The following is a 23,311-nucleotide window of genomic DNA, read 5'->3' on the forward strand; positions in this document are numbered from 1 at the left end:
CATACAGCAATGTTTCAAACATGTCTGAGATAGTTTAGTTTGGAAAGGCTAATGCATTTGTACATATGATATTGTTATTTTGTGCTATTTTAATGTTTCAGGGAAGTCAAAATACATGGTAAACATTTATAGACGAGCCCAGTTCAGATATCTAAAGTCTGTATATGCTAACCCACCAGTGGTAACTACAGTCTGCATCAGGCTACTGCCTCATAACTCCACAAAAAATTATCACCATCAGAAAAGCAGGATCATTCAATTTACCAGATACCTAATTTATATGTTAGAGCTGACTCCAGGACATGAGCCATCAAATCAGTGACATTGAGTTAGTTCCAAAACACCCCTAGAAAGCTAATATAACCTCTAAAGTCACTGTTGATTTGAACGTCAGCCACCCGATGAGATCAAATCTTTGAACATTCTGCTTAGTGGTTCAGAAACCAAATTATTCAGTCAATAATGGCGTTAAAGTTATCTGCTTCTTCTGGCTTGTGACAGTCTGCTTAACAAATCAGAAGTAAATATACCACAAAATAGTATGTAGGCAGAATAGTCATTACTGTACTGTCATATAATATAACATGCTGCACAGTGCCAAAAGATAATTGAAGTTTATCAACATATCAACATTTAACATCGAAATAAGATCAGTTACTCATATTCACATATTAATTATTTAACAGTCAGAAAGTCAGACTGACTGTGCTATATTTACTGCTTATAAAATTCCAATTGATCACAAAAAGTAAATAATCTGAAAACTTACTTTCTAGTTATTTGGTAAAGGTGTCTCTAAAATGTGTCCCCTGAGAAGTGCTGCAACTGTTGCACCGAAAGTAAGCTTCTGACCTCAGAGATAAAAAGCTGTAGAGCTGACAGAAAAGGATTAGAGGATAAGGTGATAGTGAAAATTCGGCTGGTTTGGAGATGCTTATCCTTTTATCCAACATGGTCACACTACAAAATGTTTTGATAATCCGTGTCTCTATGTATGGATATCTCTTAAATGCTTTTTGAGAGACACTATGCAAGAGTGTACTTGAACATCAAAAGGTTCTATTGACCAGCACTTTCTCTATACACCTGCTGTTGTCCTTGCCCTGTAAATCATATAATACAGACACACCATCAATTGACATTTAGCCTAAATGCTCCCCTTGAAAACTTTTCTTCCCTTGGGCTTTTCACTTTTCACTGTCTGTACTTTTGTCCTTTCCATTCTCTTGTTTCCAAACATTTCTGCCAGAGTTCTGTTGTTTACCTCTTCAGTACTTCTTTCCCCGCCTCCTTCCCAACTCCTTCTGACCTCTTGTTAGCTCTCTCTATGATACCTGGCTGTCGATGCCACTCTAGTCCCACACGTTCCCCCTCGCTGCCCTCTGTTTCTCACCCCTCATTTCCCCTTCATGTCTCTGCTTTTCAGTACCCCCCCCCCATCTCTCTCTTCATTTTCCCCTCTGCCTTTCTTGAACCCACAACTCTCTCTCTCTTTCAAATCATACTGTTCCACAACCTGCCCTTTATCTGTCCAATAGACAGACAGACAGACAGACAGACAGACAGACAGACACACACACAGACACACACACACACACACACACACACACACACACACACACACACACACACACACACACACACACACACACACACACACACACACTACATGCACCTCCTGTCTGGGGATGAGTCCCCAAGGTTTTCTTGTGTTTGGCTGTGTGTGTAGTCTGGCCAAGTCTGTCCCCCCCCCCCCGCTGTGTGAAAAACACCACATTTGTGCCTGCGGGGACGGCCAGAGTCATTGGCGAAGAGAACAAAAGTATTGACAAACTCACTTAAATCATGATGGGCTTTGGTAATTAACACTTTTATTACAACGGGCATGTGCAATGCAATAATGCCTGGACAAGATCACCAAGCTTGTATAATTTCTTTGATTCTCTTTCTGCTTATAGTCTTTTTTTACATGCCTATTCTTTTTCAAATTAGAATGGAAATAAAATTAATCTTTTTCATCTGCTTGCAGTTCAGGAGAGTAGTCTGGTGGTGCAGGCATTGAGACTGAACACCATGTCCAAGCTGACGTTTGCCGATAGCTCCCGGTTTGATGCTCTGGTCAGAGATGTCTTCTCTGGGGTTAATTTCACCGATGTGGAGGACCAGAGTCTAATGCATGCACTGGAACAAGTCTACAAGGAAGCGCGACTTGAACTTATACCCAGCCAGGTGCGTGTGTAAAAAGACATCTATTTATTAGCCAATTATAGACATATTATTGTTATTAAATGATACATGATGTGAACTCTTCAGTCAGTGTTTGGGGTCAATAGATACTGCAAAAAGTCTTTAACATTAACACTGAGACAACAGTTGGATGGTTTGTTAGAAAGATGGTGGAAAAATCATAAATGTGTTTCCATCTCTGCGTAGCTGAAGAAGGCACTGGAGCTGAATGAACAGCTGAGACAACGGATGGGAGTAGTCATCGTAGGGCCAAGTGGAGCGGGGAAGTCTACACTCTGGAGGATGCTTAGGGCTGCTCTCAGCAAGACAGGCAAAGTGGTGAATAAAAGACAAATCGCCTACCTGGATTTTCATTCAAAATGTAGACGTACATTGTGTACAGCTTGGTTTCCAGTGTTGTTTAGCAAATAAAGGAGTATGACAAGCATTTATTCGAGAGTTTATGGGTCAGTTAAAAAAACTTTCCCCAATCTTGGGTGCCATCTTTAACTAATGTTGTGTTTTTGTAGGTAAAGCAGTACACAATGAATCCTAAGGCCATGCCCAGACAACAGCTGCTGGGACATATAGACATGGACACCAGAGAATGGGCTGATGGCGTCCTCACACATAGTGCCAGGAATGTGGTCAGAGAACCACAGGGTAAGAAGCAGACGCCACTCAAATGGTGCAAATAGGTCACTGATAGTCTGTCTTGCTGACTTTTGACAACAAGGATGAAGTCTGCTTAAACTGGAAAGTTCTTGCTGTATGTATCTAAAGTATAAATGTACATGTGTTTTTTTGGTGTGTTTTCTAGAGGTAAGCTCTTGGATTGTGTGTGACGGCGACATCGACCCAGAGTGGATTGAGAGTCTGAACTCTGTTCTTGATGATAATCGGCTGTTAACCATGCCTAGTGGAGAACGCATCCAATTCGGACCCAATGTTAACTTCCTGTTTGAGACTCACGACCTTAGCTGTGCCTCACCAGCCACTATATCCCGCATGGGCATGATTTTTCTCAGGTCAGTTAGCTAATGCAGACAAGGTTTTATAAATTACATCTTTTCCAAATAGCTTGTCTCGCAGTTTCTTTTTACATCCTCCCTTTTCCCACTATCTTTAGTGATGAGGACATTGACGTGGGTGCTTTGTTGAAGTCGTGGTTGAGGGGTCAGCCAGAGGGGTGTGGCAGTAACCTAGAAAACTGGCTGGGAGACTACTTCCAACGAGCCCTGGACTGGGTCCTCAAACAGGTAACCTTTACTACTTCTATAGGTTGGCTTGAAAACTGTTCCATTTCAGCCTTGTTTCTGTTGAAGCACGCGGTAGTGTATCCCCTGCTAATGAAACCTCACTTTAAACCGAATGATTTAAAATTTTTTAGACCTATTTCTAAATTACCATTTTTTCCTAAAGTTTTAGAAAAGACTGTCTACATACACTTGATTTCTTTTATGAAAAATATGACATCTATGATAAATTTTAATCTTGTTTCCATTCAGGTTACAGCACTGAAATTTATCAAAGTTACTAATGACCTTTTACTTACTGCAGATGCTGGTGATTGCTAAATTTTTATCCTTCTTGATTTTGGCTCAGCATTTGACCCTGTCGATTCAATTTTATTGAATTGCCTTGAAAAGTGTGTTGGCATCAAGGACACAGCTCTAGATAGGCTTTATGAAACAGATCCTTCTCCCTAGCTATGGGAAATGCCTCCTCTTCTGTGGCCCCTCTAAAGCCTAGTTCACACTACACGATTTTTAGCCCGATTTGCCAGTTGGATAGCTCAGCGACCATCGGGCTGTGATCAGGGTTAAATCAGTGATTGATCAGCCGTCGCCAGTCGTTATGTAACGACGCATCAAAACGGCTCATGACACATTTCTGACACATCGCTGACGTCAGCCAGATATCTAGCATGCCAAATATCTGTAAGAGTTGGCTGACTCGACATCTACATACAGCCATTGAGAGCAGGCAGCTGAGCTACTTTTTCACTGCAAAACACTTTTTACTCACCTCCAGCTCTCTCTGTAGCTCAGACAATCCCTGCTTACCTGCGTGTGTTAATCCATTCTTTCACCCATACTCTTTGTCTTTATAATTGCTATCTTTATAATAACAAACAACAGCTGTTTTGTGTGTAGGTTCACGTCATTTCCCTTTTCACATTTCACGTATGTTTTCTTGACAAAAAGTGGTTTGGAGACCTGCTGTCAACGATCAGTCATGTGGTGTGAACGCCACAAAGACTGTGAACAGCACGGCCATCGGCCGATGCTGAAAGTCGTGTAGTCTGCACAAGCTTTAACCTTTTGTTTTCCTCAATGCTCCATTATTGGCCCCTTTTATATTATTATTTTGCCACTGGGCCATATCATACTTGTTCACAAGATCCAGTACAATTATTATGCTGATGAAGTCCCATTTTGTTTACAAAAACATCTTGGATCCCTAGCTACAAACATCAAACCTGCACCCAGAAACCTGGGTGTAATGTTTGACTGTGACCTTTCTTTTGAAAAACGTGTTACAAATGTTGTTCAGTCATGTTTTTACTAGTTAAAACATCTAAAAAACCAGGTCTTTTTTTCTCTCGGTCTGATCTCAAGAAGGTCATCCATTATATTATTTTATCTACGTTGGATTATTGTAATTCATTGTATTCAGGGCTAAGCCAAAAACCTATCTCACGACTTCAGCTAGGACAAAACCCAGCCACTCTAACACTAGAAGACAAGATCACATCAGTCCTGTTTTAGCTTCCCTTCACTGGTTACCTGTAAGTTTTAGAGTTGATTTAAAAATTTTACTGATCACTTTTAAAGCACTTCATGGTTCTGCTCGCAGCTACATTGCTGAATTGCTGCTCCCCTATGAGCCAGAACACAGCTTTAGATCCTCGGGCAGGGCTCTGTTAGCTGTTCGTAAGTCCCGGCTCAAGACCAAAGGTGACCGGGCTTTTGCAGTTAGAGCCCCTCACTCTGGAACACCCAGCCTGAGAACCTGAGGTTTGCAGGTTCGGTGATCTTTTTAAATCACTTCTCAAGACATAACAGCAAAGCAGCCTCATATTAATTTTAGTGCATCCCTCCATTTATATCTTGTCTTGTATGTCCATTTGAACTGTTTCACTGTTGCAGAATCTTATATCTTTTGACTTTATGTAATTTTAAATTGCTTGATTTCATTTGCATGTCTTGAAATGTTCATCTTTCATTTGTATTCAATCTTGATTTGTATTCAACCATGTAAAGCAACTCTGCTTTGATAAGTATACTGGATTTAATTGCTGACGTTGTAAGGGACAAAAATCACTTGGGACTAATCAGCAGGTTCACTGGATAGAAGATGTTTTGTTAAGTAACACTCATATACAGGATTTATCTTGTTTTCACCCCATTTATTCCAAAATCACAGATTTTTAATTCACACTTGCATCACCCCTTCTCTTCTTTCATCAGAATGACTTTGTGGTGGAGACTAGTCTGGTGGGTACAGTGTTCAATGGTTTGTCACACCTCAACGCTGTGACAGAGAGAGGTCAATTCATCATTGGTCTTCTTAGAGGTTTGGGAGGAAACCTCAACCTCAAAACACGACAGGAGTTTGCCAAAGAGGTGAGGACCCCTGTGTTTTTGTGTGGTCAGAGGACGACCTTAAGGGCAGTTTAATTTTAGGATCGGAATGTTATTCATGTCTCAACCTTATAGTCTTCTCAGCTTTAGCTGATAAGAAATAGAAGGACAAGTCATCATTCAAGTACTAATGTTGGATTTGCACACTTCTGTAATGCCACGACTCAGAAAGATAACAATGTTGGTTTTAATGTGTGCTCTTATTTCTCTGTCCTTCTGTAGTTGCTGAGCTGGGCCAGGGAAAGCCCACCAGACACTAAAAAACCACTAGATACCTACTATGACTCTGACAATGGCCAACTAGCAGCCTATACATTCCAGCGTCCCGAGGGTCTCACACTGGAACAGCTCTCTCATACGCACACACTGCCTGTTATTGAGACTCCAGACATGCAGAGAGGCCTGCACTACTTCTCCCCCTGGCTCACGACTCAGCACAGGCAGCCCTTCATGGTGGTAGGGCCAGAGGGCTGCGGAAAGGGGTAATAAGCACATGCAGAGATGCATGCAGACACAGAGCACAAACATTTGCATAATCGTAAACAGAGGAAGGCATTTGCACGCACTTGCAAGACAGTGATTGCACGCAAAATCAAAATCTGGATCCAAACAAAAATACATACTTTTTGAAATGCCATGATTGCTGCGTGACACAAGTCATTTTACAAATTACCATAATTGTTTTTTATCTTTCATTAAGTGGCAGTCTGTGTTTAATTACGCACTGTTCTAGCCGATCCTCATGTTAGTCTGCTTGTAGAAAAAGAGTTTGGTGAAAGAGTGTATGTTATGGATTGTGAGAGAGAGTCACTCAAATGTGGATGCTCAAAAGGACACAATTGACACTGATATCAAAGTTTCTTTTATTCAAGACTTGACCTTTTGTGTAAAAGCACTGACAAGTCAGAATAAGGATCCGATTTGCACATGTTTGGTGTATGTGTTTGGGCTTATGTATGTGTACACAGAGCATTGTTGCCTCAAAAGTAATTGCTTCCCTCCTCAGGGGTTTGAAGAACAAGGGTCACCCAGTTTGCCTTTTACACTCCAGTCGAGTTTCACTCAATGTCTCCTTTTCTCGTCCTCTTGTCTTGCCTCACTTCGCCTAAAAAGGTCACTGTGCCAAAGAGGCACTGGGTTTGTCAGCTTACTCTTTTGATTTCTAATTAATTTACACACACATACGCCGGAAGGCACATACATGCACATGCATGCACATCATTTACTTTCCAATTATTTTCTCTCTCTGTTTGCACCCTCACAAAATGTCTCTCTTTGCCTTTGGGTCTGTTCTGACAAACATTGTTCTCTATATGCCAAATGACCCTCTTAAATACAACGCTAACACACATTTCTTCCTCTGATCCTTTTTTGCAGTGCTGGCACCATCCTAAATATATACAGGTGCTGGTCATATAATTAGAATATCATCAAAAAGTTGATTTATTTCGGTAATTCCATTCAAAAAGTGAAACTTGTATAATGTATACATTCATTACACACAGACTGATATATTTCAAGTGTTCATTCCTTTTAATTTTGATGATTATAACTTACAATTACTGAAAACCCCAAAATCACTATCTCAGAAAATTAGAATATTGTGAAAAGGTTCAATATTGAAGACACCTGGTGCCACACTCTAATCAGCTAATTAACTCAAAACACCTGCAAAGGCCTTTAAATGGTCTCTCAGTCTAGTTCTGTAGGCTACACAATCATGGGGAAGACGACCAAAAGACGACCATTGACACCTTGCACAAGGAGGGCAAGACACAAAAGGTCATTGCTAAAGAGGCTGGCTGTTCACAGAGCTCTGTGTCCAAGCACATTAATAGAGAGGCGAAGGGAAGGAAAAGATGTGGTAGAAAACAGTGTACAAGCAATAGGGATAACCGCACCCTGGAGAGGATTGTGAAACAAAACCCATTCAAAAATGTGGGGGAGATTCACAAAGAGTGGACTGCAGCTGGAGTCAGTGCTTCAAGAACCACCACGCACAGACGTATGCAAGATATGGGTTTCAGCTGTCGCATTTCTTGTGTCAAGCCACTCTTGAACAAGACACAGCGTCAGAAGCGCCTCGCCTGGGCTAAAGACAAAAAGGACTGGACTGCTGCTGAGTGGTCCAAAGTTATGTTCTCTGATGAAAGTAAATTTTGCATTTCCTTTGGAAATTAAGGTCCTAGAGTCTGGAGGAAGAGAGGAGAGGCACAGAATCCACATTGCTTGAAGTCCAGTGTAAAGTTTCCACAGTCAGTGATGGATTGGGGTGCCATGTCATCTGCTGGTGTTGGTCCACTGTGTTTTCTGAGGTCCAAGGTCAACGCAGCCGTCTACCAGGAAGTTTTAGAGCACTTCATGCTTCCTGCTGCTGACCAACTTTATGGAGATGCAGATTTCATTTTCCAACAGGACTTGGCACCTGCACACAGTGCCAAAGCTACCAGTACCTGGTTTAAGGACCATGGTATCCCTGTTAATTGGCCAGCAAACTCGCCTGACCTTAACCCTATAGAAAATCTATGGTGTATTGTGAAGAGGAAGATGCGATACGCCAGACCCAACAATGCAGAAGAGCTGAAGGCCACTATCAGAGCAACCTGGGCTCTCAAAACACCTGAGCAGTGCCACAGACAGATCGACTCCATGCCACGCCAGATTGCTGTAGTAATTCAGGCAAAAGGAGCCCCAGCTAAGTATTGAGTGCTGTACATGCTCATACTTTTCATGTTCATACTTTTCAGTTGGCCAACATTTCTAAAAACCTTTTTTTTGTATTGGTCTTAAGTAATATTCTAATTTTTGGACATACTGAATTTGGGATTTTCATTAGTTGTCAATTTTAATCATCACAATCAATGAAATAAACATTTGAAATATATCAGTCTGTGTGTAATGAATGAATATAATATCCAAGTTTCACTTTTTGAATGGAATTACTGAAATAAATCAACTTTTTGATGATATTCTAATTATATGACCAGCACCTTTATGTGATGAATGAGTCACAGCATATTTTTGTTTGGCTGAAGCTAGTCAGACCCTATCTTGCCACATTTTCTAAAAAACAAGTGGCCGTATGTTTTCTGACCTTTTTTTCAATGCATTGTTTTCTGTCTAGCATGCTCCTGCGCTATGCCTTCTCTCGGCTACGGTCAACCCAAGTCGCTGTGGTTCACTGCAGTGCCCAGACATCATCTCGCCATGTCCTGCAAAAGCTTGGTCAGACCTGCCTGCTGCTCAGCTCTAACACCGGTCGAGTCTTCAGACCCAAAGACTGTGAGAACCTTGTGCTCTACCTAAAAGACATCAACCTACCTAAACCTGATAAATGGGGGACCAGCAACCTCATTGCCTTCCTGCAACAGGTAGAGAGGACACATAAAACAAAAAGACAACTAATTTGTGAAAGCATGATGTGGTAAAAAAAAAAAGAAGCATAGTTTCATTTCTAAATGTACACCCTCATGAGCTCAGACTTTGACACTGATTTGTATCACATCAGTGAGGGTTCAGGGCTGTTCCATGTAAAATTAAAGTACTTACCTCTTAAATATGTTTTAAGCCCTTTAATAAATGCCTTACTTTCTCTCAACTCTCCAATTTCTCCACCTTCTTAATTCTGTCTCTCTCCTCTCTTTCTCTCTCCGTCTTTCCTACAGGTTTTGACATATAAGGGATTCTATGATGAAAATCTGGAGTGGGTGAGTCTTGAGAACATCCAGGTGGTGGCCTCCATGTCAACAGGGGGTGCTGTAGGGAGCCATTCTCTCACCTCCCGCTTTTCATCTATAGTTCGTATCTGCACTATAGAGTAAGTATAGAACTAATGTACTTGATGCATTACTTTACACATTGTGAAACAGAATGCTATTATACATGGATTTGCATATATGCTCTCTAAAGTTTGTTTCCCAACATCACTCCTTGTCTCTTTTGCTGTTGATTTCCCTCTAACCCTAACCCTCACCACCCTCTCTTTTTATTTCCCCGCATCCATCTGTTTCTCTGCTTCTTTGCCTCTGCTTTTAGCTATCCAGACAGGGAGCAGCTACAGACTATCTACTCAGCATACTTGCAGCCAGTTCTCCAGCATAGTCTGGGCAGCCAGGCTTCCTGGGCCAGCACAGGGAAAACACACCAGCTGGCTGGGTCTCTTGTGCAGCTCTATGAACAGGTACTGGTTTAGACAGGGGGTTCATTCATGTTCACATTTGTATTTGTTGCAACATAGTCTTGTCTGAGATATTGACAGCATAAACAAGTCAGTGGAGCCCGAGCAAGAAGCGCACACTGACTGATGAATGTGATCAGGAACACTACTACACCCATGTGCACCACAGTAGCACTGACCAGGCCCTTTATGCTTTAAAAAACAAAAAGCCCTTCTTTGAATTCCTTGGTTTTGGATGAGTGCCTAGCAGTGTTTTGGTTACTAGAACAGGTACGTACATTACAGAGGTATAGCATGTAGGGCTGGGGCGATTCATCGACACAGTCGATGTATTCGATAACACAAATACATCGACTCGCATTATGTGCGCCGAAGCGTTGCTGCATCCCGTGTTAGCAGGGATTCCCCCAGACAAGCTCCAGCTACAAGATCGTGCCTAAAGTTTGGGAGTATTTTAGACAGATACTCAACACTATACTATACTCAGATACTCTCCGTGAGCTCTGTGAATTGGAAATATCTTCACTGCAGCACAACTACATGAAGCGAAAGTATCCCGGAGCACTTTGTCTAGACGGCAGCACCGCAAATCGTGTTTACTATCTGTCTCCACACAAGCACGGCCCATTATCAGCACAAGAACCGGCCACGTAGTCTTTTAAAATTTATTTTAAAAGACATTGATGCAGAAATACAATATTGAGTAATGCAGTATGATAATCAAATGTATTTTATTATGATAATTAAATGTATTTGATTATCATACTGCTTTACTCAATATTGAAATAAATCCGTGTCAGAAACAAAAAAGTTTTAAGTAAAGTAGCCTAATTAATTATTGTTATAGTTATATAGTTATTGTTATTATCACAACACATCAGTGACGTGGAAATTGGATTCATTTTAAGATATGCTGCTATTGTCATTATATCTAATATGCTTCATCAGGATTATTGAATAAAATATTGATTTATTGATTAGACATGTTTTTGATATTTATTTTAGATAAATTTGTATGTTAATTGAGTAATAAGCAACATTTTTTCCCTTTAGAATACACAAAATTAGTCGTTAGATTAATTGACTAATCGAAAAAATAATCGTTAGATTAATTGATTTGAAAAATAATCTTTATGTATAGCGCTAAAAGCATGACGCAGTAGTGCAGAATGAGGCTGCGATTTTGATTTTGTTTAGGTGGTGAACGGGGTGGTGATAGTGCATTGGATAAGATGCATACCTTTGGTGTGGGAGTCCCAGGTTCAACTCCACACTGTGACACACCCACCAATGTGTCCCTGAGCAAGACACTTAACCCCTGGTTGCTCCAGAGATGTGCGACCTCTGACATATAAAGCAATTGTAAGTTGCTTTGGATAAAAGCGTCAGCTAAATGAATAAATGTAAACTTTGTACATTAATAGTTACATTTTTCCAGCATCTTACTCTGTATCACACTTAATTAATGTCACATAATTAATTATGTCCGGATACACTTAGTCGTCTTTCAATTGTACTATTTATTGGGTGATAGGTTGTTTTATTCTGTCCAGGACTTGTACAGGAACAGAATATAAATATAAATATATAAGTATGACACACATGTTGTGCTTTAAGAAGTTAAATTCTGTGTCATGATGCATTTTATGCTGATGACACACAACTATAAAGGCACTTATTTTGGTGAATTACTGTAAATTCAACATGAATTCAGCGTGTCGTAAATTGCCAGTGTATTATGTCCTATAGATATGTATTTATCACTGTCTCCCCGTGTATCTTTACACTCAGGTGAAAGCCAAGTTTACAGTTGATGACCACAGCCACTACCTGTTTACCCCCTGCATCCTCACAGAATGGGTCCTCAGCCTGCTGCGATATGACCTCACTGCAGGTAACCACATTCAAGAATGCACACATATTAATATGTGTGTTTTTGAACACTTTTAAACACGAATAAGATAGGTGTAATATCCAGGGACACGAAAACCTTCTCTAAGTTGGGGAACAACAAAGAACCTTCAGCCTTCATTGGGACCCAGAAGCATAAAAAACTTTTGAAAATAGGGAACCCCTTAAGAGTCACACCCATGGCCCAGAAGGGGCTTTCTTTACCCACATGTTCAGAGGCACTGCTGTATGTAAATAAAATCAGAACGTTGGATTTAATGACCCTCTAGTTTTCTTTTAATTCCTCAGAGACTTCACAAAGAATAATTTTGCTGCCACTGTGGAACATAAAGCATTAATAAGTGTCAGTTTTGATGCCAGAATCAAAAAGACGGCGCCAGATGGCTTAGTTTCTTGTCAGTATTCTTTTAGCTCAGAGCTACTGTCTCCAACTCTCACCTTTTTCTCCATTCAATCTCTCTCTCCCTCCTCTCTTTCCTCACTTCCTCTCTGTCACTTGTCTTTCTCCCCCTCTTTTATCATCCTCTCCCTTTTCCGTCCTTTCATCTCTTGCTCTGTCACTCTTTCTCTCCTTCTGCAATGTGTTCCTGCTGTGATAGTGAGTCCAATCATTAATTTTAATTAAACACGTCAGCGGACAAACTTGTTATTTTCCTATGCTCATCATTTTTTAACTTGCTCTTACTTCTTTCTCCATCTTCTCCCCTCTTGCTGCTCACCGTATTTTCTGGTACGTAACACCCTACCCCCATCATCTTTATTCTGTGTCTTTATTCTGTGACTGTGTTGACGTTTGTGGTGAGTTTTAGTGTGCATTTGATCACAATGAATATATTAACAACACGTCATAACTTGCATAACTTCTGTTGAAATTTAAAGAGGCTATAACCAATATTTTGCTGAGAATCATCGCTTGAATTTGCAGCTCCGCTAGGCATTACAGAGCTTTATAGCGAGTTTCTGCGCATTGTTTACCTGTCCAGTCTGTAAATTTACTGCTTTGCTTCACTGTCACTGCCCTCATAACATAATTCTCAACTGTAGCAGGCAGCTGTTTTCAGCAAAAAAGCTCTAAAAACCTACTGTACACTACCAGTTCAGTACCAAACGCAAACAGACACAGTTAGCATTTAACTGGTGAATATAGTGGAGCATTTAGCAGCTGAGAAGCCAGATATTTCCATCAGGTGTTGATATAGATAAAAAAACTGAGCTTAAAGAGAGTGAATATTGGTTTGCCTGGAGGACTTAATCACAACTCTCCAAATTAACGATATGATAATGATGAATGATTGCTCTGTAACTAACGCAAGTGTAAATAAGCAACGGCTAAGTCTGCCAAAAAGTTGAAAAGGTGATAATAGGTACTTTCGAGATGACTGCGACTGATTTTCGCCAACTTGATAGTCGTAACGTGAGCTGCAGGTGACTGCAGGGGCGGGGAATAAAAAAAGCATCATTCAAATGCACCTCATATGTCAGTGCTGTATTCACAGCTTGTTTCTGCTGCCCCCAATTGGCCAAAATAAATTTAATGGACCTGCTCCCAAGACCAAGCGAGATTGTGGATGTTTCCCCATGTAAATGAGCAAGAGATTATGTATAGTGGACTTTGGTTTGCAGTTTTTGTTGTTGCACAGTAGTGTATCTGGAGCATAAGACGTTATCAGCCAATTTAAGCTTATCACAGATATATCAGTATCAGGGGACATGCTAGCCAATAAGTAACACAACATTATAGTTAAATATGCTAAAATAGGATATAGAAACGGTGTTGCCTTTACATGGGTTGTCCACCAAAGAGCAGCCATACGCATAGAAAAGGTTTAGCACTTAAGTGTTTTCTTTTCCTTAGTGATCTTTAAAATTTGATATGCCAGGAAACCCCTGGAGTGTCAACTGGCTCTCTGTTTGACTCTCTCCTTCAGCTCTGTCAATATAATGTGACAGACACCGTTGCTAGCGGCCTATGAGACCACAGTTCTGGGATGTCCCTATAGCGTTCTCTTTTTAGCCTGCAGCACTCTGTTGATTCTTGGGGGAATTAAGTCCATTTAGTCTCACCCTTGGAGGTGCTTTTGTCATGCCTGATCTCGGCAAAAACAGCCCTTTGACTCATGTTGAGGCCTGAGTCATAGTGTAAACACTGCTGTGTCTGTCCTTTTTGAAACTTAAACAATTTTGACAGATACGGTTGGGCTACAAAATACCCATTGTGTGTGTCATGGTGTAAGTGAGAAACAGAAAATGAAATTTCACTTTGCAGATGAATCATTGAAATGTTGTAACGTTGTTGTATGTTGTACGTAACCACCCCAGTGTTTCAGTCTGTTTTGAATGTTGTATCAAGGTTTTGATTAGAAACACATTTTTAAACACAATCAACAAATCTCATCTTGTATGTAAATGTAAGCATGCCCATTTTTTGCGATATCCTGTTTTTTATTAACCCAAATATGTGTGTGTATCTCATTTATTTCTTTTTAGCTCAATCTAATGTGACAGACAGCGTGTTGGAGGTGGTAGCATATGAGGCCAGGAGGCTGTTTAGAGACCGGCTAGTTTCCTCCAAAGACCTTCACACCTTTGATAACATCCTCTCCTCCATCATAAGGGGAGACTGGGGCTCTGACACTCTAGACAACATGACTGGTATGCGATAGTTGTATTCTCACTGACATACGCCTCCATTCAAATACATACACATACAAAACAACTGTTTGTGGGTTCAGATGGATTCACTTATGCCTGAGTGAAAGTTACATTTGATTGGCTCTCTTCTTTGACAGCTCTGCATTTATGGCTGTTTCTCATGCTTATTTCAAACCAGCTATACATGGATAAATTTGGTTTGTCTACTCCAAACCACTGAAAACTGATTAACAAAATTCACGTGCATAACCATTTGTTCTCATTCACTTATCAAGAATATAGTGTAACCCTAAGGTAATAACATTTGAATTCCTAGCAGGTGTGAGATGTTGGCAACTGCTTTTAAGTCCTGGTTGGAGCTGGTTGGACTCCAATGCTACACTTGCCTGCCAACTCCTAGTATGAGATACATGAGAAAAGGCCATACAAGAATCAAGAGTTATACCAGAATGATGTCTGGTGTTGTCCATACTATACAGATCCCCTCCTCCTTATATACAAATAGACACTGTAATAGTAATACTAAAATGTACCATAATAATTAATAAAAATAATTTGTACTTTGTAATGATCGGCACAGCAGGCACATGCTGGCAAGAGCAAGCCATAGACAGTTTTCTTCATGCAAACTTATATTGGAGGCCAGTTTTAAGAAAACATGCAAAGATAGCCTGCTCAACTTGGAGTGGTGTAATAATCAGGAACAGGTCCTGGTTGCTGAAGAAATACTGTGATATAGGCCCTATAATAAAGGCCCTTGAAACAGTTAAACAAAGGCTTACAGTGCTAGCAGTTAGACTGAGGACACCAGAGAGACAGAGGCCTTAAGGATCAATTATTTTCAACACATCCAGTGTGCTTCTAGCTACAGTGTCATACCAAGAACCAGCTCACCAAACGTTTAAACTTGGAGACTGGAGAAGCATGCATAAAACACCAGTGCTCAGTTTAAGTGACACGGAAGCGCAATATCCCAGAATCCCTGTGGGATTTATAAAAAAAACCAAATGCACAGGTTGAACACACCTTACCTCATTTTCACATGTATTTGACTGGGATTATTTCATTTTTGTGCCAGTGCTGTCTTTGCAGTGCTCATTTTGTGTGTATTTTGTCTCACTTCTGTAGACAATCTTTGCTGTATGTCATCTGATGCACATACATTAACAGTATGTAATATTTCCCCTGTGTGCAGATGGTTTCTATGTGACATGGGGAGCCACTGAAGGGGCTGTATTGGCTCCAGGCCAGTCTCTACCTCCTCATGGTAAACAACTGGGACGCCTGGATTCTGCTGACCTAAAACAAGTTATACAGAAGGTACACAGTGATGAACTGTATGGTGTGTGTGTGTGCTATTGATATTTATCTTTTAGTAAAGTAAGTAAAATCTCGAATGCAGGAGTTTTTTAATTTGTTTACATTATGATATTGCAACTTAGTAATTTAAAGATCGGAATAATTCTGCTTCTTTCATCCGCTTATGGTTTTATCTTTGTGTCTCATTCATGATGTGGTTGTTTTTCTTTGTCTTTGTGTTCTTATTTTCATTGCATTTGTCGGAGTGTCTGTGGTGCAGTTCCTCACCTGTGTGTGTTCCTCCCTTTGCTTCCCCTAGGGAGTAGTGCTGTACAGTCGTGATAACAGGGAGCTAGATCTTCTCCTGTTCTGGGAAGTGTGCGACTTTGTGTCCAGGGTGGATCGGGTACTAAGTCGGCCCGGTGGCTCTCTGCTTCTGGCAGGCCGGAGTGGAGTGGGTCGGCACACAGCCACGTCCCTGGTGTCACACATGCTCGGATACACATTGTTCACGCCCAAAATCTCCCGTGGTTATACTCTTAAGCAGTTCAGCAATGATCTCAAGACGGTAACTTACAACTTTTTGCAGCATGCACTTACAGATAATTGCATTGTACTAGCAATCGTTTTAATTGTCTTCCCATTACTACTCTATCAAGTGTTTCCCTTTCAGATTTAAATGGCCAAATAGATTGTTAAATGGCACCTGCACATAGCAATTAAATCACAAAAGCACAAATAGTGATAGTTAAAGGAACTTTAGTATCAGTATACCTGTGATATTTATTGCTTGTATGTATATCAAATGTATGTGTGTCAAACATATAATGTGTTTGTACTGTATATGTAGGTGATGCAACTGGCAGGTCTGGAGGGCCAGCAGATGGTTCTACTGTTGGAAGATTATCAGTTTGTCCACCCTGCTTTCTTAGAGATGGTCAACAGCCTGTTGTCATCAGGTGTGTATTGTTTCATTTTCTTTACTTCTATTTTTATGAGAACAGATTTGACTTGTTGGACTTCGAGGAGTTACAACTTCTTTTCAGGGTTAAGGTTAGAATTTTAAGGTGGGTTTAATGTTAGTAATAAAGGAGATGGTCGACATTTTGGGAAGTATGCTTATTCACTTTCTTACAGAGAATTAGATGGTAGGATTGATGTCTGTTTGGTAAATATGCAGCAGGAGCCAGGAGATGGTTAGCTTAGCTTAGCATAAGGACTGGCAACAGGAGGAAACAGCAAGCCTACCTCTGTCTAAAGGTAACAAAATTAATCTACCAGCCCTCTAAATCTCACTAATTAACTAGTTATATATCATTTGTTTTACAAGGATGGTTTTACGAGGGCTTTTGTGCTGGTTTATTTCTGCCAATGTGAAACTATTCCTTTAAGTTCAACATATAAAGTTATGGTCAAATTGCAGCTTAATAAATAAGAATGAGTGTCAGTGGAGGGTCTCATAAATATAATGTTTATATGCTGTGTGCATTTAACACACTTCTATTGCAGCCCTTGTTTTTGGGTATACATGGTCTGGATTTGAATATGAACCATGCACTAGAGTGGCCACAATTACAATACGGCAAAAACTATGCTGTCCAGCAATCATAGGTTCTGGCCCTACTATCTTATATGTTGTTTCTTCTGAGAGATGTTACTGGATTAGTAAACACTGATAATTTCTTATGTTTTAGGTGAAGTTCCAGGTCTGTACACCCCAGAAGAACTGGAGCCTCTCCTCTCCTCCCTCAAAGATGCTGCTTCCCAGGATGGATTCACCGGACCACTCTACAACTACTTTTCCTACAGTCAGTATATTTATCAACAGCACATTCTCTCTGTCTGTGTGCTATTCATTATTGTGGTCTGTTCACATCTATGTGGCACATGTGGTAGTCTGGTCCTCTTCTCACTGTAAAAGTCTACTACATGTGTCATTTCTTTCCACTGATTGTGGATTGTATCTGACTTTATTTGTCTGCTTCCCTGCTGTGCAGTGGTGTGTGTGCTGTAGAAGTGGTTCAGTGTCACTGAGGATGAGGTTGCTGCTAGAGAATCAAATCAATAGCTGTATTATTGTCAAAGCAAACCAACTAAAGAGCCTACCGCTCACCTTCACTATCCAACTCAATATCTGTGACACAACAACTAGTGCCTGTCTTCACATTGCAGCTCACTGTCTCTGTTTCCCTCTCATTTGCTGTGTCTCAAACAACATTTTGTAGTGAACTCTTCCACTGTTTTGATTCCCACCTCTTCTGTTATTCTTTGTGTATCTCACCCCCTCAGGAATCCAGCAGAACCTCCACATTGTTCTGATCATGGACTGCTCCAACTCTAACTTCACCATCAACTGTGAGAGCAACCCAGCTTTCTACCGCAAGTGCTCTGTCCAGTGGATGGAAGGATGGTCTGAAAGCAGCATGAAGAAGGTTAGAGGAGGAGGAAGAGGAGGAGGAGGAGAAGTATAGCAACAAGATCAAAAACAGATATTCAATCAGCAATTGCTGGTGAAGTTCAATCTAGTATTTAACATGATAACTCCGGCTAAAAGTGTGAGAATGATTTACATATGCCTAGAAAGATCGAAAAGACAGATTTGTGTAGCCTAATTTTTTTCTGGCAAGCTAACAGCTGCTCTGCTGTAGCTTTGTACATATGTATGCTTTACCAGTATCCCGTGGCTCCAGAGCCAATATTGACCCTATCACTGCAGGGTTTAAGAAGTAAATTTGCTTACCTGTGGTGCCTAAAATTGAAAACTTGACAGAATCTTTTTAAAAAAGCAAGCGAGAGAAGAACATTTTTTATGCATGCATGAATGCTTTCTATCTAAATTTCAAATCCGGAATATGTGAACCTGTACCTTGTCAGATTCCTGAGTTGCTGCTGGCAAAAACAGAAGGAGGAGGGGAGGAGAATGAACGAGACAAGTCCACAAAGGGGAGAAGCTCAGGTAGGATCACTTGTATTCATAGCAAAAGTGTATAATTATTTAGAAAATGACCCATATTTCTGTAGTTCATCCCTGTCATTTCCCTAATCCTAACTGTACTGCACTTCTATGGATGCAGTTTGTAGACACTTCATGCAGTTCACACTCACATCATGCAGTTATCACAATTGCAATCTTAGTACTGTAACTTAAAATAAAAATGGAAATGAAAAATTAAGAAATGTATGTTTTCTTTCATTTCATTACTTGTTTTGGAAACAACAGTCGGAAACTTACTGTTTGGCTGTGTTCCATGTTGTGAATTGACTTCCTAGACTCTTTGCTCACAAGATACTTCATCCTCTGCTTCCAGCAGGATATGCTCAGGGAGACCTGTGCCATTTGTTCCTGATGGTCCATGAGTCATGTAGAGAACATGGTGCCACACCCAGCCAGTACATGTCCTTTCTGCATGTTTACACTGCAATATATAGCCGGAAGCAGAGCCAGCTCACATCGAGACAACTGCATCTACAGGTACAATATCAGCTGTAGTACAAGGTACATATATGCACAATGAACTAAGATGAATAGAAAAGTGCTCGGAGCAGGTGTTTGTTTGATCATTTTCCATAAGTTCATGTTGGAGGCAGCAAAAGTCAGTAAATTTATGTTTGCTATTATAAGTATTTTTCCTACTAACCCTGTTAAAAATAAATTTGATGTGAAGCACAGATGCTTCACATCAAAATTTGTGAAGCATCTCTTGAAGGGAGCTAAGTAGAAGTAAAAGGTTTGTTTCGAATCCTCCATCTTGGTTTTTTAGAACTGAGCGTTTCTGATTGCAAATAAAGTGGTTGTAAGTAAGTGAACACTTGCCATTAGAAGCACTGCTGAATTTGGTATAGAGTTTACTTTTTTCTTTTTTAGCTCATACATCGGAGTCATATCTCATGTCTCTCACAACAGCTTATGATTGACTACTTGTGTCTGCAGGCAGGAGTGTCTAAGATGAACGAAGCTAAGGCATTGGTCGATGAGTTGAAGAGGCGGGCTGCAGAGCAGAGTGCACTGCTGAAGACCAAACAACAGGAGGCAGATTCTGCCCTGCAGGAAATCACCACCTCCATGCAGGTGTGTGTGTGTGTTTGACTGTGTGTGTAACTTTGACACTCAGTGGACAGTCCCGCAGGGGTTTATGTCTCGCAACTCCTACTGTGTCCGTCCTTCCTCCCAGCCCTCTCCTCTTCCCTTCCCTTCATTCCTTCTCTCCTCATCTGCATTGTATTATGCAAGAAACTTTTTCTGGATTTCCCATGTCTGTGTCTACCCTGCTGTGAAGACGCTGTTTATTTAGTTTGCGTGCGCAGTTGTTTGTTCTGTGACTTCTCATCCTGTGTTTTCTATCTCCTGATTTCCATGTTTCCATTTCCTCCTGCTGGCTCTGTCTGGAGGATGGATGGATGGATGGATGGATAGATATATGCAGTGAAAAAACTAAGCTGAACCCTATTCATTAGTTATGATATCCGTCTGTCTTTCTCCCTGCGGGAATTCTGCTTTTTGAGTTAGATGGGAAGTAGTGAGAGAGAAGAAAAAAGAGGAACAAAAGAAGGAAAAACTGTCAGCGGAGTCAGTTTTCAGAGTGATAATTAACAACTAGACTCATCCTTTTGGGCTGTAGCAGCCATGTCTCCTGTAGACATGGAGACAGCGGGGGGGGGATGTCTGGGACAAAGAGATGAAGAGTTGAAGCAAGCTAGGTGGCAGAGTGATAGAGGCTTGGAAGATGGAAACATTCAGTGGGAGAGGGAAACAGTGAAGGAGGAAGGAAAATGTGATTCGGAGAGGAAAATAAGGGTAAATAGGAAGGGATCAAGGCTTGACAAGGGGAGAAATGGAGGGATAGGGAGACAGTCAATGAAGGGATTAGCTTTGGATGAGGGTGAGATGTGATAAGATAGATAGATTCTAGTGATATAGAGGTGAGGGGGAGTGAGAGAGAGAGCGATGTAATTTGTATGATTCTTTGGCAATATTGTTGTTACACATTAATGCTTAGAAAGCCAATTTGAATTGAATTGAGAGAGAGAGCGAGAGAAAGTATTGGAAAACAATGCTGCCAAATCTTCATCCTCTCTCTCTTTTCATCCCCGATGACTGGGTCTTAGTCTGACTGCTCCTAAACCAAATCTTTCATCTTTACTCAGAAGCGGACTGGGGCTGTATGTCTGACGCATCTCAGAATGGAAGTACTGAAAAAGAGGGGTCATTTGCATTTTAAAAGGCTGTTTATATCGATTTAACTTGTAATATCTCTAGGTCCGTGATCAAGTTTTCTTGGCGAATAGCAAGTTGAAGGGAGTATACTGCATATAATATTGTGTTTCCAAATTTGAAACATTGGATGGCTATAATTTAAATCCAACACAATGCACATCACATGATCTTTTTGGTTATTCAGAATGCCAGTGACCAGAAGACAGAAATGGAAAAGATAAAAGGCAAGATGGCTCAAGAAGTGACCAAGATTGAAGAGAGAAAGGCCAAAATAGATGATGAGCTGAAGGAAGTACAGGTAAGTTGTCTTATTGACTTGTGCAGTCAGTACAAGTTAGTGAAATGTCATCACAAAGGTATTAAGGTATGAAAAAATAAATACCACCCAAGCCTAACATATACAACTGCCTTCTATCTTTTCCATACCTACTATCCCGGCTTTACTTATCCCTTCTTTACCTCTGTATCCCTCTATCTTATCATTGCTGCCCTCTAGCCTTTGGTAGATGAAGCAAAGCGTGCAGTAGGAAACATCAAGCCCGAAGCTCTGTCAGAGATTCGCTCCCTCCGCATGCCCCCTGATGTAATCAGAGACATCCTGGAGGGGGTACTGAGACTGATGGGCATCTTCGACACCTCCTGGGTCAGCATGAAGAGGTGAGTGGGGAAGATATGGGAGGAATGTGTAAAAGGATAGACAGAAGAAGGAAGACGATAAAAGTTTCCACTGTTGGGAGTAATTAACGAGGATCTTCAACACCTTTAGGATTACCAAAAAAGAGGTGTGAGGAGGTGATGGGGTGTTAAGGGATGGATGGGGATGGAGGAAGAGGGAAAGGTTTGACACAGCTGGGAAAGGATGGCGAGAAGGAGAAATCTTCACACCTGGGTTAACATGAAGAAAATGAATAATAATAATAATAATAATAATGAAAAAACCTTAGCACTCTCTGTAAAAGATTTTTAAATTGGAGAAACACCCAAACCATCAATTTCTGCTCAAGTTTGGGCTGTTTTCAAGGCAGAATATTCTAATTAGTCTTCTCATTCAAACATTGATGTTTTCCCACCACTTATTCACCCAGGCCTCAAAGAAATAAAACCATGTGTCAAAAAAGAAGTTGTTATGTTTAATGTTTGTCTGTGTATGCTGCATGTGTGACTGTGTCAATTCCTTCATGTTTCAATGTTGATTACCTTTTAGTACAAATCACTTATCTGACAATGGGCACCTTTAGAGGGGATCAGACAGACCTGCTAATGATAATGTATTAATTGGGTGTGCCAGCTCCACTCTGAGCACTGCAAGTAACAAAGACAGTGTGGTTTGGAGTGGTGGGGCAGGCAGAGATGGATCTGAGTAACAAAGAGAATAAGTTGCAACTATTTGCACTTAATTAGAGATTACAAAAACTTTTAAGTCTCTCATAATTTTAGGCTTAAATTAATTAGCAAAAAAAAAAAAAGTCACTTTATTCTAGCTCTCTAATGATCTGCCTCTCTTCCTATCTTTCTCACTTCTTCACTTTGCTTTATCCCCATGACATTTAACATCACACACACACACACACACACACACACACACACACACACACACACACACACACACACAAATACACATCTTTTCTGTGTGCCTCTCTTTTTTTCCACTTCTTTATTTTTCACCTTCTCATTTCCAATCCGCTCTCTCTTCCTTGTTTTATTTTTCCCTTTTGTTCTGTAGCTTTCTGGCTAAGCGTGGTGTGAGGGAGGACATAGCTACATTTGAGGCCAGGAACATCACCCCTGAGATTCGCCTGAGTGTGGAAGAGCTGCTCAACAGGAACAAGGCCTCCTTTGATCCCAAGGTCAGCTAGTCACAATGGCAGAATGAGAATTAGATGTATGGCTGTTATTAACCTCTTGTTTTTCGCTCACTGAAGTAATGTGGCTGTTGTCATAACTGAGTTGTTTCTGACTTGTGATGCTGTCGTTTTTATGGTCAGAATGCAAAGCGTGCAAGTGCGGCAGCTGCTCCTCTGGCTGCCTGGGTCAAAGCCAACGTCCAATACTCCCGAGTCCGAGAGAGGATTGAGCCACTGGAGAGAGAGCAGGCTGGACTACTGGAGTAGGAACAGACACATACACAAGCACCACTCCAGATAACATCTAAGAATGATTATGATTGATTTCTTTAACAAAACC

At 40.7% G+C, this 23,311-nt stretch overlaps 1 protein-coding gene across 3 annotated transcripts in view; it reads left to right on the top strand.

The window, feature by feature from the left end:
- Positions 1-23,311, top strand: part of LOC119882869 (cytoplasmic dynein 2 heavy chain 1) — a 194,770-nt gene that overhangs the window by 29,984 nt on the left and 141,475 nt on the right. For 2 of the 3 annotated variants that reach the window (XM_038693177.1, XM_038693179.1), the window contains 24 exons: positions 2,030-2,229; positions 2,434-2,565; positions 2,757-2,889; positions 3,047-3,254; positions 3,356-3,485; positions 5,700-5,855; positions 6,096-6,355; positions 8,998-9,244; positions 9,539-9,690; positions 9,909-10,053; positions 11,842-11,944; positions 14,449-14,613; positions 15,809-15,933; positions 16,232-16,480; positions 16,763-16,871; positions 17,607-17,720; positions 18,202-18,344; positions 18,787-18,868; positions 19,221-19,384; positions 19,844-19,981; positions 21,312-21,425; positions 21,624-21,784; positions 22,851-22,974; positions 23,113-23,234. In XM_038693177.1, the coding sequence (XP_038549105.1) occupies positions 2,030-2,229; positions 2,434-2,565; positions 2,757-2,889; positions 3,047-3,254; positions 3,356-3,485; positions 5,700-5,855; positions 6,096-6,355; positions 8,998-9,244; positions 9,539-9,690; positions 9,909-10,053; positions 11,842-11,944; positions 14,449-14,613; positions 15,809-15,933; positions 16,232-16,480; positions 16,763-16,871; positions 17,607-17,720; positions 18,202-18,344; positions 18,787-18,868; positions 19,221-19,384; positions 19,844-19,981; positions 21,312-21,425; positions 21,624-21,784; positions 22,851-22,974; positions 23,113-23,234 (3,676 nt within the window). The remainder of the gene's footprint in view (positions 1-2,029; positions 2,230-2,433; positions 2,566-2,756; positions 2,890-3,046; positions 3,255-3,355; positions 3,486-5,699; positions 5,856-6,095; positions 6,356-8,997; positions 9,245-9,538; positions 9,691-9,908; positions 10,054-11,841; positions 11,945-14,448; positions 14,614-15,808; positions 15,934-16,231; positions 16,481-16,762; positions 16,872-17,606; positions 17,721-18,201; positions 18,345-18,786; positions 18,869-19,220; positions 19,385-19,843; positions 19,982-21,311; positions 21,426-21,623; positions 21,785-22,850; positions 22,975-23,112; positions 23,235-23,311) is intronic. The other variant, XM_038693180.1, reaches the window with a different exon arrangement.

The sequence above is a fragment of the Micropterus salmoides genome, unplaced genomic scaffold (genome assembly GCF_014851395.1).
Source record: "Micropterus salmoides isolate LMB-PRFRI ecotype aquatic unplaced genomic scaffold, ASM1485139v1 Ms_hic_scaffold_3, whole genome shotgun sequence".
Lineage (NCBI taxonomy): Eukaryota > Metazoa > Chordata > Actinopteri > Centrarchiformes > Centrarchidae > Micropterus > Micropterus salmoides.